Source organism: Macaca fascicularis, chromosome 5, assembly GCF_037993035.2.
Source record: "Macaca fascicularis isolate 582-1 chromosome 5, T2T-MFA8v1.1".
In the NCBI taxonomy this organism is placed as follows: domain Eukaryota; kingdom Metazoa; phylum Chordata; class Mammalia; order Primates; family Cercopithecidae; genus Macaca; species Macaca fascicularis.
The window spans coordinates 130,521,361-130,536,025 of NC_088379.1; the positions used below are offsets into that span (position 1 = coordinate 130,521,361).

At 36.5% G+C, this 14,665-nt stretch overlaps 1 protein-coding gene across 4 annotated transcripts in view; it reads left to right on the top strand.

Moving 5' to 3' along the window:
- The window catches only part of FAT4 (FAT atypical cadherin 4), a 187,569-nt gene extending 181,329 nt beyond the window's left edge, over positions 1–6,240 (top strand). For 3 of the 4 annotated variants that reach the window (XM_045392852.3, XM_015450808.4, XM_005555879.5), the window contains 2 exons: positions 643–904; positions 3,216–6,240. In XM_045392852.3, the coding sequence (XP_045248787.2) occupies positions 643–904; positions 3,216–5,083 (2,130 nt within the window). In that variant the 3' untranslated portion in view covers positions 5,084–6,240. The remainder of the gene's footprint in view (positions 1–642; positions 905–3,215) is intronic. The other variant, XM_005555880.5, reaches the window with a different exon arrangement.
- Positions 6,241–14,665: the final 8,425 nt, after the last annotated feature.

Here is a 14,665-nt window from a genome sequence, read left to right on the forward strand (position 1 = left end):
AGATAAATTGTAAAAGACAGCCAAAGTGAAGGCTTGCCCAGACACCTCATTAAGGCTTCACTCTTTGTTCATCATAGTTTTTGATCTCAATAAACGATATAAACAATAGGCATCATTTTTTCCTAAAATTTGTGTGTAAAAGATGAGAGGTAAAACAATTGTTTTCATCTTTATTTTTCAACTATGCTTCCTTTTTAGCTGAGCATTGCTTTTTCTTTTTGCAAGTGGTTTTCACAATTTTTTAGTACTGTGGGCCTTTTACTAAACAAATCAGCATAACACACTCCAATGGCAGGTTGTCACTGGAATACAAATAATTTAAAAAGGTATAATTTAGTTATCTTAAAATGGGCATTTGCCCCTTTATTATTTCAATTGTGTTCTGGAAAATAATTCATTGTGTTTTGAGAAATTAGGTATACATACAAGAATACTTTGAAAACCATTGAAACTATTAAATATAAAAGTGTATGTTGACTAAAATTGTAGGGACAAGGTGTGTAAGTACATTCTAATACAACCAGATTCTTCAGCTCTTCTATCTGCTGTAGATTGGTCAAAAATTTAAGTTTAGTTTTATTAATGATTTTGATTTAAGCATACCATATTTTAATTGCATATTATTTATGATATGTTTTACAGATTAAGAATGGCAAAGTACATTTTACATCTGATGCAGGAATCGCTGGGAAAGTGGAGAGAAATATTCCTGAAGTGTATGTTGCAGACGGCCACTGGCATACTTTTCTAATTGGGAAAAATGGAACAGCCACAGTATTGTCTGTCGACAGAATATATAACAGAGATATTATCCACCCTACTCAGGACTTCGGTGGCCTTGATGTGCTTACTATATCACTTGGAGGAATTCCACCCAATCAAGCACATCGAGACACCCAAACAGGTAAATGCTTATGTTAAGTAGAGTCACAAGGGAAGTAAAATTGTTCTTCAAAAAGTAATTGTTTTTTTCTTGTGGCATGAGTAGCTGAAATCTACATATTTAGCATGAATCTCATATACAGTACAATTTCATTCAATAAAATTTATGCTTAAAAAAGTAGTTTGATGTCTGATAATATCAATTATAAATATCCTAAGAATGTCATAACTATCTTCAGAAAGTTTGTAATAAACTATTAGCCACCACTTTCTCTAGCAGCTTGCATATTTCTTACCAAGGTTGTAATTCAGTCCATAGTGTGTTGATGCTTTGCTTGTCCACCAAGCATTTTGTATACATTTGTTCATTTATTTATTCATTCACAGCCACTCTCTTCATAGACCATTAATGGAGACAAACATTAATCAGATTCTTACACAAGTAACTGCATTATTCTAATGTGTGATAAATAATACAAATGAAGAATGTAGAATTCTAAAATACAGTGAAAAAACAGAAAGGAAAGGAAGGGGAATTTTGCTGTGGCATTGACATTTATACATAAATCTGAGTGATAAGGAGGAGGATAGAAGTGTATGAAAGGTTAATTTATGTTGACAGGAATTTTTTTAAAGAAATAATTTAAGTCAAAGTTATAGAACACAGCACACTGGGGGTGAATGTCATAGGTAAATGATGAAGTTGGAGAATGAAGCAACTTCCTATGTTGCAGTTTTGTTCTTATCTACAGAGCAATGAGAAGTTATTGAAAACTTTAATCACAGTAGGATCAAGTTAGATATGCAATAATATTACAGATCATTCAGGCTACAACATGGAGAATGAATTGGAGGAAGGCACGAGTGGATCTATAGAAATGAGGTGGGATCTGGGCAAGATGTCTTGTGAGCTCCTACTAGTGTGGTGACTGAGGAGTTAGAAAGAAATGGATAAGCAAGAAGTACTCTGGGAACTATAATCAACCAAACTGTTAGTGATTATGGTAAAATTCAAGGAGGTTTCTACCTCTCAACTCAAAGAAGAGTAGGTCAGCAAGAGAGGAAACTGCAGAACCCTGTGAAAGCAGCATATCTCTGAGAAATATTAGATTTGGTTTGGGACATTTTGGGTTTGAAACATCTTTGAGAAAATCCTTTGGATGGATGGGCTGGAAATCAGAAATAGACTTTAGCTGGAAATATGTATTTAAGAGTGATCAGTGTCAAGCAGGTAACTTAAGTACTGGACATGGATGTGATCATCTAACATGAGGGTGTAGAGTGAAAAGAAAGCCTGGGACCTCATCTTGATTAACCCTAAGAGTTACTGGTTATAGATAGAGGAGAATAAGTCAGAAAAGGAGACAAAGTAATAGGAAGAAAATCAGGAATATAGGAACAAAAGGAAAAGATGTCACAAAAGTACAAGGTAAAACATATCAAGAATGAGAATGTCACTATGGTAGAACGATGCATTAAATAAGAGGAAAAAATGCATGTGAGAGTAATAGATTTAAGGCATAAAAGTTAAAGTCCAGGTCCTAAGTCTTTCATATATGTTGATTATAGAATGTTGTGAGAAAACAAGCCAATGGAAATTATGCTTTTTTGGTAGAGTCAAAATAGATTGTTGGGCCATGAGATAGGAATATCAGCAGTGCTAGCACACTCAAGTGTAATGAAGTGTTTCTTAACTTTGTATTTTATCTTTATCATTCCCCTAAGGAGACACTTAATATAGTCTAAACTTTGCCATCCCCAAGTCATAAAATGTTACCACCAGAGTTATGTTTTTATCTTCCCTTTCGAGGCCCACAGACCATTGTAATAGCTAAGATTTTTTTCTTTTGTTCCCCAAGAACCTATGTTCCACACCTTTGGTGCATTATCACCTTCAATGGGAATGCATGATTTAGTAGTTGAAATCATTGGCCTATTTCATGTTCTTTACAAGTTTTAAAACATACATTTTATTTGTATGTATGCAATTTTTGGTATATGGAATGTACGAAGGAAGGGAATTGATAAATAAACAAATGAGTAAGTAAAAGAAAATTCAGCCTGCCCAAGTCATTCATAAATCTTCAGAATGAGTGAGATTCAAGCAATCTGCCCCATGTTTGGTCACGGTAATCTTACGTCCCTTGCTAATGTATATTAAGATGCACAGCTTAATTACCTTTCAGCTGGACGATGACTGAGACTGAGGTTCTGTATTCATATGAGGTGATTGTGGAGCTTCTCTTTACAAGATGTCAGCAGTGTATTATAAGCTTTTTTTTTTTTTTTTTTTTTTGTTCTGTAAAAAGCCTTACTGCTGCTTCTTCTCCCAGCAGGTTTTGATGGCTGCATTGCTTCTATGTGGTATGGTGGAGAAAGTCTTCCTTTCAGCGGGAAGCATAGCTTGGCCTCCATCTCAAAAACAGATCCCTCGGTGAAGATTGGCTGCCGTGGCCCGAACATTTGTGCCAGCAACCCCTGCTGGGGTGATTTGCTGTGCATTAATCAGTGGTATGCCTACAGGTGTGTCCCTCCTGGAGACTGTGCCTCCCACCCGTGCCAGAATGGTGGCAGCTGTGAGCCAGGCCTGCACTCTGGCTTCACCTGTAGCTGCCCAGACTCGCACACAGGAAGGACCTGTGAGATGGTGGTGGCCTGTCTTGGCGTCCTCTGTCCTCAGGGGAAGGTGTGCAAAGCTGGAAGTCCTGCAGGGCATGTCTGTGTTCTGAGTCAGGGCCCTGAAGAGATCTCCCTGCCTTTGTGGGCTGTGCCTGCCATCGTGGGCAGCTGCGCAACCGTCTTGGCCCTCCTGGTCCTGAGCCTTATCCTGTGTAACCAGTGCAGGGGGAAGAAGGCCAAAAATCCCAAAGAGGAGAAGAAACCGAAGGAGAAGAAGAAAAAGGGAAGTGAGAATGTTGCTTTTGATGACCCCGACAATATCCCTCCCTACGGGGATGACATGACTGTGAGGAAGCAGCCTGAAGGAAACCCAAAACCAGATATCATTGAAAGGGAAAACCCCTACCTTATCTATGATGAAACTGATATTCCTCACAACTCAGAAACCATCCCCAGTGCCCCTTTGGCATCTCCAGAGCAGGAGATAGAGCACTATGACATTGACAATGCCAGCAGCATCGCCCCTTCGGATGCTGACATCATCCAACACTACAAGCAATTCCGCAGCCACACACCAAAATTTTCAATCCAGAGGCACAGTCCTCTAGGTTTTGCAAGGCAATCCCCCATGCCCTTAGGAGCAAGCAGTTTGACTTACCAGCCTTCATATGGTCAAGGTTTGAGAACCAGCTCCCTAAGCCACTCAGCATGCCCAACTCCCAACCCTCTGTCTCGACACAGTCCAGCCCCTTTCTCCAAATCTTCTACATTCTATAGAAACAGCCCAGCAAGGGAATTGCATCTTCCCATAAGGGATGGTAATACTTTGGAAATGCATGGTGACACCTGCCAACCTGGCATTTTCAACTATGCCACAAGGCTGGGAAGGAGAAGCAAGAGTCCTCAGGCCATGGCATCACATGGTTCTAGACCAGGGAGTCGCCTAAAGCAGCCAATTGGGCAGATTCCTCTGGAATCTTCTCCTCCAGTTGGACTCTCTATTGAGGAAGTGGAGAGGCTCAACACACCTCGCCCTAGAAACCCAAGTATCTGCAGTGCAGACCATGGGAGGTCTTCTTCAGAGGAGGACTGCAGAAGGCCACTGTCTAGAACAAGGAATCCAGCCGATGGCATTCCAGCTCCAGAATCCTCTTCTGATAGTGACTCCCATGAATCTTTCACTTGCTCAGAAATGGAATATGACAGGGAGAAGCCAATGGTATATACTTCCAGGATGCCCAAATTATCTCAAGTCAATGAATCTGATGCAGATGATGAAGATAATTACGGAGCAAGACTTAAGCCTCGAAGGTACCACGGCCGCAGGGCCGAGGGAGGACCTGTGGGCACCCAGGCAGCGGCACCAGGCGCTGCTGACAACACACTGCCCATAAAGCTAGGGCAGCAAGCAGGGACTTTCAACTGGGACAACCTTTTGAACTGGGGCCCTGGCTTTGGCCATTATGTAGATGTTTTTAAAGATTTGGCATCTCTTCCAGAAAAAGCAGCAGCAAATGAAGAAGGCAAAGCTGGGACAACCAAGCCAGTCCCCAAAGATGGGGAAGCAGAACAGTATGTGTGAAGTTTATGTACTGGCACTATAAAAATATAAAAACAAGAAATGCTCAAACCATTGTAAACTTGCCGACTAGGTTGGGTCACATTTGAAAAACAGGCCAGTACGGACTATTGGTGGAGGGAAAACTTTAAAAATAATAACCACAATGCTGCTGAAACAGACTCACAACAACTCTTAATTTAAACATGTGTGGTTGAATTTATTTCCCTGCATGCATTGTGTTTTGTAACTAGTTATGTGGCATGCAGCATTTGGAAAATTTTTCTTATTTACCGGTGTTTGATTTGTGATTTTTAAAAATTGATACCTTTACCATTGCAGAAAAGAACTTGTGCTTTCCCAGTGGCGTATGTGTATTGTTTCCATTGTATTATTATAATTATGTTTTACATTGCAAGATTCTTGATGTTAAACCAATCCTTGTAAAGTGTAGAAAGGAACCCTCCTATCGTGGAATGAAAGATTAAGTATATTAACACTTTTCAGAATGATAGTTTCCGTATTTGATGTTGCTCAGAAATGTCTGAGTATTTGAGTAAGTTTTACATGACAGTGGGTACTAAAATTAAGTCATTTTGTTCAGCACTTTAATGCTTTCTTATAGAATTGTCTAAAACTCCTGGATCCTTGAGCAAGTGATTATGGTCTCCTGACTTTCATGAGGCTTCCATTAGGAACAGAATGATTGCATGTTGTCCCCAGAACACTGCCACCTTGCTATGCGAATGATGTTCTCAGCAGCACTTAGGACACTCTTAAACGTTATTTATTGAAAAAAATTTTCTATGCTTTTAATAGTTTAAAGAATTGACCTAAGGAAAGCCTATGATTGGACTTATTTTCCAACCAGATAACATTTACTCTAAGTACCCAGTTTTTATAATTTATATGAAATGAGATTTCAACACTTACTTTCTGTCATTTTGTAGATCTTTTTTTTTAATACTGTGTAAAAACTTTTTTTACACCTAAACTGTGTTTTTGATACTGATATTTTCCTATGCTGAATAGTTTTCTTACTTTCAGGGAAGGTAAGAAAATACTTTTTTTATATTTGTTACTTATGTAACATTCATATTTTTCACATTTTGATATTTGTAACATACTGTATGCTTTCTACTTGTAAATGTCAACAATAGAATTAAAATATTTATTTAAAATATTTTGTATTCATAGTGTAATATTAATTTTTATCTTTCTATATTCTTTGTATGCCCAATTGAGAATAGTCTCTACTTGTCAATAGGGTATGGCTACTTGAACTGTATATGAGCAACATCATTTTCTTTTTAAAAAATGTGAATATGGATCATTGCCAGAACAGGTATTTCAAAGTCACTTTAGTGCATTCCTACATGTCAGAGTTCTTAGGTTTCCCTAGAGTATAATGAGTCTAGACTAGGTTGATCTTAGGGGACTGACTTTGTTATGAAACTGTTTTAAGCATTCTGGCAATAAATGTTTGGAAATTCCCAGTAGAATGTGTTTACTGAAGACCAGCTTTAGATCAGTCTTATAGCCGTAGAAGCAGCAATGAATTAAAGCTAATTATGGAAAAATGTCTGGGTCTGATTTTCTCCAAGGACCCAGCCCAAAATTCTCTAAGTCCAAGGGTGGGTAGAAAGAATGATAGCGAAAGCTCCACTCTACATATGTGTCTTTAATTTATTGATTACTCTGCTGCATAATTCTAAAGAAACTGTACATGCTGTCTTAGCCAAGACAAACCTCTGTTTTCAGGAGTCAGAGTTACATCTTAAATAACAGGATTTTTAAAAATTACCTCACAATCTCAGAACATATTTAATTAAATATCAGCCCCAAACCTAATATTCATTGAGAATACTCTCCTTTAATACTGACTGTACCATATTGAATAGGAATTTTAACAATATGTATATTAACACCCACACATTGAGGTATATGCCAGAATTATTTTGTTATTTAATAATGTTGACATTATTATTTTTTGGTTTCAGATTAGGAAGTATAATGTGAATTTAATCTAAATCATGATATTCCTTTAGGTTGAAACACTGAATGTAAGATAATGATTGGATCTTCTCTTTTTTTGTCACCTGTGATGAGCCAACATGTTTTAGTATTTCTCTATGAATTTTATAAGTTTATTCTCCAAATATGGAAACATGTTTATTGCTTTGTGTAACTCAAAACAGAATACAGTTAAAAAAAAACTCTGAAGCATCTCAATGTCCTCAAGAATATAAACTCTATAATTTAGAACAGAGCTAAGTGTAAGATGATAAACATGATTATAGCTAAGAGTAAAGGGGGAGGAACTTGGTGCCAAGCTTACTCTTATTCTCTAAGAATTCTTTGTGAGATAGAGAATTACTATTCCCTTGACTAATCAATCCCAGTTTAGGAACATGATAGGATTCTCATAGGACAATTTCTAGTCATTGGTTCTTCTTGGAAATCTGTTCTACTGAAGCAAGGCCAATATTTATATTAAAATAAATCAGAAATCTATGAAACGAAGGTCTCATTTTAAAATGGACAGTAGGCCGGGCACAGTGGCTCAAGCCTGTAATCCCAGCACTTTGGGAGGCCGAGACGGGCGGATCACGAGGTCAGGAGATCGAGACCATCCTGGCTAACACGGTGAAACCCCGTCTCTACTAAAAAAATACAAAAACTAGCCGGGCGAGGTGGCGGGTGCCTGTAGTCCCAGCTACTTGGGAGGCTGAGGCAGGAGAATGGCGTAAACCTAAATATTGAAGTGACATATGGTGTACTATGAGGAAGAGGGATTATAGGCAAATTAACAGATTTGCAATCCCCACAAATGAATAGTGGTAGTTACTTGCACGTTCACACATAAAATTATGACCTGAGAATTTTAATCCATCCCCTGTCAAGTTTTATTGGATATCCTGGAATACAGTTGCTCTACTCTGTAGAGGCCAGAGCAACTCCATTTTGGATGCTCATCTCCCATGTTGGCTTCTGATTAACCCCGGTTCTGGGAATGCCTATAATATTTCCAGTTTATCTATAATTCCTTGTGTAAGAGCTTGTACTAACTGTAAATCCTGACCTTAGGCAGATTCACATAGCAGTCTTGCATTTCCATGAGGGGTCAACTTCAATTGTCCTACACGTTTCTTTCCTATGATATATAATGCCCGGACTGGGGGTTAATGGTGCAGAGATCCGCCATTTTGTCTCTCCACTGCCTGAGGCACAAGCACGGCTTCTGTTCATAAGTCCCCACTGAATGATTCTTTCTGAGCAACTGGATATGTCAGATTCTTTCTTCAACCTCTCAGATTTTGAGGGTAGGGTTGCATAGACTGACTCACTGTAGAACAGACTTCTTTAGGCTTTTCTGCATCTGTGTTGTGGGGAAAATATTACTTTCTTTCAGGTGCATATTGAAAATACCCTTGCAGTTATGCTGTCATAACTGCATGTGATCACCCATGTGAACAAGGAGTGGCAGCATGACACAGGACTACTTTGCTTACTGAGTTCTATTACTGAGTTCTAAGGAGTACATTATTGTTGCTTTCAATGTCATCTCTAGAATTTTCTAAATTAGTTGATATTATCAATAGCTTAAGATCAATTAAAATCACTTTATGAAAATGGAAGCTGTTCTGCCAGTGGATAGCCTTTTTTTTTTTTTTCTTATCAAACTTGCTTTCACTTTACTCTAAAAAGAAAAAAAAAAAAAAAAAAATGAAAAGAAAATGGAGCAGCAGAAGTTCCTGGAGTGCCACTCCCCATTGCATGTTGCTAACAAAATACTTACCAATACCAAGGCTGATGAGAAATAGAACTGGCTTACACTATTGAAAGTCATGTCCTGTATAGATATGTTATTTATAAGTGAAATAGAATATATCGCCAAGTGACTATTACTTCCAGGCATTCCATCTCAGAACAAATCACTATTGTCAAGCAAATGCATTTTTATTTTACTAAAATTTAATATTATGGTAAAAGACAACTGTGAAAAGTGAAAATATTTTTTAAATTGTGGATAAATACAGCAATGCAATTATTCTTTTCCTATGCTATGTCATAGATGCCATTTTAAAGGATTAACATTTCAAAATGACTGAAATTACCTTCACTTAGGAAAATAAACCTAGAAATAAAATACACTTTACACATTATTAGGCCATTCAATGTGAAGTAAAACTTTAAAGACTTTGATTAGTATATGTCCCTTAAAATATTTTAAATGAAATGCCATATTATTAATAATTTACATGTCTATTACTACTGAGCCAGCCAGCAGTTTTATGGCTTTTTCAGTCCAAGTGTTATATGTCAGTGTTACACATGAATTCTACATTTTTTTATTTATTCTTAATGAGGGAAAAGAAAGTAGGATCTAATAAATTTGGGTGCATACAGTTTTGGTACCTACAAATACATATCAAAGATTGAATCCTAAGAAAACCTATGCATCTCTGATAATCATTGCAAATAAATATATTCTGACCTAAAGGCCGTGAAGTAAAATAATCTTTTTTTTTTTTTTTTTTTTTTTTTGAGACAGAGTCTTGCTGTGTCACCCATGTTGGAGTGCAGTGGCGCGATCTTGGCTCACTGAGAGCCCGCCTCCTGGGTTCACGCCATTTCCCTGCCTCAGCCTCCAAGTACCTGGGATTACAGGTGCCCACCACCATGCCCAGCTAATGTTTTTTGTAGTTTTAGTAGAGATGGGTTTTCACCTTGTTAGCCAGGATGGTCTTGATCTCCTGACCTCGTGATGCACCCACCTCGGCCTCCCAAAGTGCTGGGATTAATTACAGGCGTGAGCCACCGCCCCTGGCCATGAAATAGAATAATCTTTAACAGAGAAATATATTAAAATACAAAGAAATTTAGTGTCTTGGATTAAAATTTGATCACAGACATAATTCATGCCCTTTACACGTCAAGTACTCCTCTAGGTCATGGAATAAAGTAGTGAAAAACAGGCATAACACTTGTATTAATGGAATTTACATTCTAGTAGAGGAGATAAATAAATATAGTACTAATTATGTAGTGTAGTATCTAGTGGAGGCAAGTGCTAGCAAGCCAACTAAAACAGGCTAAGGGTAAGAGGTTGACTTGAGAATGTGTATGCTAGTTTGAATCAGATAATCAGAAAGACCTTTCTGGGGAGGAAACATTTGAGCAGAAAGCTGAATGAGGCAGGTGAGTGAGCCCTGGACATATGTGTGACACTTTCTCAGGCAGAGAGAGTGACATGGAGAAGCTTAGATTTGAACTGTTCATGTTAGAGAAACAGCAAGAGAATCAATTAGGCTACATAGTTGTCAACATATTAGCAAAGACTGCCCCACAAAAAGCTTAAGGATAAATGTATGTAAAGAATATTTCAAAACTGGCCTAGAAACAGAATTACTGTTGAAGTAACTCTCCCAATGCAAAGTAAATCCTAAGAAGGTGGACATGCATTCATTTTGCCCTGATGGTTAAGATCCATGTATAATCAAGGCAACTAAGGGTTGCCCATATAGCTGTTAATGAGGTTATTTTGTTGTTGCTGTTTATCATGAGTATAGTTACCTAAATCTTTGCATCACTAATGCACTTTTCAAAGTATGCTAGAATTTCAGTAAGTATCCATGTGAAGTGTACTGAAATAGAATTAATATATAAATACATATTTTTGGCATTGACCATGAAAAGGCTTGGGGAAGTCTTTTTATTCACTGTATAATGTGTATATGTTTAACCCATAGTTGTGTCATGATTCACACAATTCTGAAAATGTGTAATTGACATCTATATATAATATAAAGACTTCATATTTATGAAAGGAATATGTCGAATTAATGACAGATTCATCAAATCCTCGTATAGTGTATGATATATTCAAAATAGACATATTTGTGAGAGACTCTCCATATCTGTTGAAATGGAAAGACCCACAGAACGTTTTAAAACACACTGCCTAAAGGCAGATGATTTTCAGGTGGTCTATTTGAATACTTCTAACTTTATTAGTTTATGAATCAGCTTGCCAAACTCCCAAATCAGGTTGCAAAATACAAAATACAGTCATCATGGTATTCTGTCAAAAAGTTGGGATTTCAATCTATGTACCACTCTAGCCCAAATAAAATTACCTACAATGTACAAAGTTCTTTGGCAATGTCACTGAGTTCCCCATTTCAAATTGAAAACATATTTCATGTGGTACAAATGCTGATCAAAATAAGATTCTGTTTTGCCAGAGCAGTCTTCTCACTCAAACCATCCTTCCCCTACTCTGTTTGCACAGTTCTGGGCCAGAATGTTGCTGAAAACATTTGTTGATCCTTGATTTTTAAGTAAAAAATTAAAACACTCTAAGAAAATACCCTTTTAGAGAATGGTATGATTGAGACAAAGAGCAGCATAACCTATGCCAAAAATGTGTAAATTCTTTTATAGCTATGAGTCTGAGAAAACAGAAAGATACCATATAATGAATCTGGAGTAATGCTACGCAGAATGTCAGATGACTCTTTATGGAAAACTGATGAATTTGAGAAATGACTTTGGATAAAAAAAGTGAAAAGAGAATTGTCCTGTTTTCCTTTGGCAGAATCATCATTAAGAAACTTCGATTGACATCATATACTATTTAACAGAAAATTATGTCTTAAAAATATGTTATCTAATCCAGGCAAAAAGCCTACTGTAGCACATGATGCAAAGACTGATACATAGATCATGGGAGTGAACCTAAAAAATATTTTTTTTTTCTTTTAAGCTTTATCGACAGCAAGCATTAGATAGTGTTCTAAGAAAGAAGATGGTTTTGCTTTTCATTATTATAGGACAGAATAGGTTGGTATATTGTTATTTGAAATTATCTTATGCAGCTTCAGATCAAGGACAGAATAAGCCCAAGAAATGCTCAATAGATTTTAAAGCACAATTATTTATGATTCATAGTTTTCTATTCTAATTAGAGTACAATTCCTGGCTACTAAACATTTAATAGTCACTTTTAAACAGATACTTGTTGAACATTACATGATAAAAAAAAAAAACCTTATGAGTTAGCCTGTAAGTCTTGGTATTGCATCCACTTTTTAAATTTGCTCAACACCGGAGCTTTGTGCCAAGCACCACAGAGATTTAGATAAGTGAGAGATGACTCTTGCCTTCAAGAAGTTTGCAGTTTTTGGTGACTAGACTTTCCCTTTTCCAAAGTACTTTAAGATTTGCATAGCTCTGTCTTCAAAGAATTATTTAAATTTGTCTGAGGTATTCATATGAATGTGTGCTCCACATGCAGTCTTCTGAACAATCAATTACTTCCCAAGCTTTGGTAATCTACTAAATTTTCAAAAGAAACGAAATAATAGGTTTAGTGTGATTTAAAGAACATTTTGGGCATTTTACTAATATTTTTCTGCAGTTCCTGCATTGTATAATTATGTAAGGCAATTAAAATTATTGTATTTAAAGCTATTACCATGAACTGACTACTATCAGGTTTGTTCAACCATGTGCTCCTTACTTTGAAGCTGGTTCAATTGGTTTTGGAAATACACTTTTTCACAAAATTGGTGTCATCTCTAGTAAAAAGAGTATGAGGTTATCCAGATTGATCATGTTCTGCTGAGTTTGCAGTAAATAGAGCTGAAGCTTAGTTTGGGTAAAATTACTGAATAATTACTTCTGACAGTTGTCTAGCTATCCTCAGAGTTCCTTTGCCTTCCAATTTCATTGCTTTTAATTTTCCACTTTAATTTCCTAGCCCTCATTCAAATTCTTATAGGACTCATTTGTGGCTATATTTTGTGGAAAGGAGACATTCAAAACTCTGAAGGGGAAAAAAAAAGACACAACAAAATGACATGTTTTTCTGATATTTTTGTTTTTCTAACCATATATTTTTCTGATTATTCTGCTGAAACTGAATAAAATATCTCTATGTGTCCGAGTTTTGTTGTAAATTTCCTCTATAATATTCAACATAATTTCATATTACATCTTAAGACTTTCATTTAAGCAAATTGCACAACTCCTAAAAGGTGCTTCATTGAGGCCAGGTGCAGTGGCTCATGCCTGTAATCCCAGCACTTTGGGAGACTGAGGCAGGCGGATCACCTGAGGTCAGGAGTTCGAGACCAGCCTGGCTAACATGGTGAAACCCTGTTTGTACTAAAAATACAAAAAATTGGACAGTCATGGTGGCACGCATCTGTAATCCCAGCTACTCAGGAGGCTGATGCAGGAGAATCGCTTGAACCCGGGAGGTGGAGGTTGCAGTAAGCCGAGATTGCACCATCATACTCTAGCCTGGGCAACAAGAGCAAAACTCCATCTCAAAAACAAACAAACAAACAAACAAATGAAAGGTGCTGCATTGAGCAGTTGGCAAAAATACTTTATGGACTCCATAATTATCACGAGATAATTGGAAATAGAATCTTATGTTATCATAATATACATATTATTATTATCACTAATGTCTAAACCAAATTAAATGCACATTTAGATATTAAATTCCGCTAAATACATTTTAGAATAGCAATCCATTGTTACATTTTTTGATAGTATTAATCAGATAACTTAGCTTTATTTCATGGTAATACCATCCTTAAATTTTGTTTAATAAGTAGCAAATTCCAATAACAAAGTTAAAAACTGTAATAATTTTATTAATAACACTGTATAATAAAGACAACACACAAAATAGTGAATGGGGTGTCCATGGCTGCCTGAAGAAAGGAAGCATTTTGCCTGTAATATCAAACATGGAGGACTTCTTGAAAATACTAAAGATTTTGGCTTTCATAACATGTCCTAGTAAAGTTGTTCAACTTTTGAAATAATTGAGAGTTGGGGGGGCAATTTCAGAGACCAGTACCAAAAAAAAAAAAAAAAAAAAAAAAGAATTTCAAATTTTATTAAGATGAACTCTTTAACATTCTCTTAAAATTATTTTTTTAGAATATCAGTATTTAGACAAGATTAGTCAATAAAAGAAAATAAAGTTAACAGTATATTTAACAGTTTAGATTCATATCCTATGATGGCAACTATTTGATATCACATATAGACAAATATACACATATAAACACAGCATATGATGACATTATCTTTTAAATCAAAGCTTCTTGAGTATTATTGACAATTTGATGGTATTGAAAGTTGTAAAAATATTCTAATATTCTTAAAACAAAGACAAAATGAATTTGCATTTAGTATACTAATTGTTGTCTTAGTTCCAAAAGGATGCATTGTGATTCTGGGATTTGGCACAAGGGAAGAAAAAGGAGGAAGTTACTGATAAGGATGGTTAAAGAAGTCCCCTCTGCAGAGTGAGTATTGAAGCTGAGATTTGGAAGAGGAGTTGGCCAGGTAGAGAGCTGGGAAAGAGCATCTTTCACAGAGGGAAGGGAATGAGCAAAGCCACCACAGTGAGAAGAGTCACTGTCTTCCAGAAACTAAAAAGGGCCAAGGTGTTTGAAACATGGTGAGCAAATGAGAGAGCAGCTGAAAATGAGGACAGAGGAGAAGTAACGTTTGAATCATACACACAGCATTCAAATGTGATGAGGCATGTGGATATTATTCTTAACTGTGATGAAT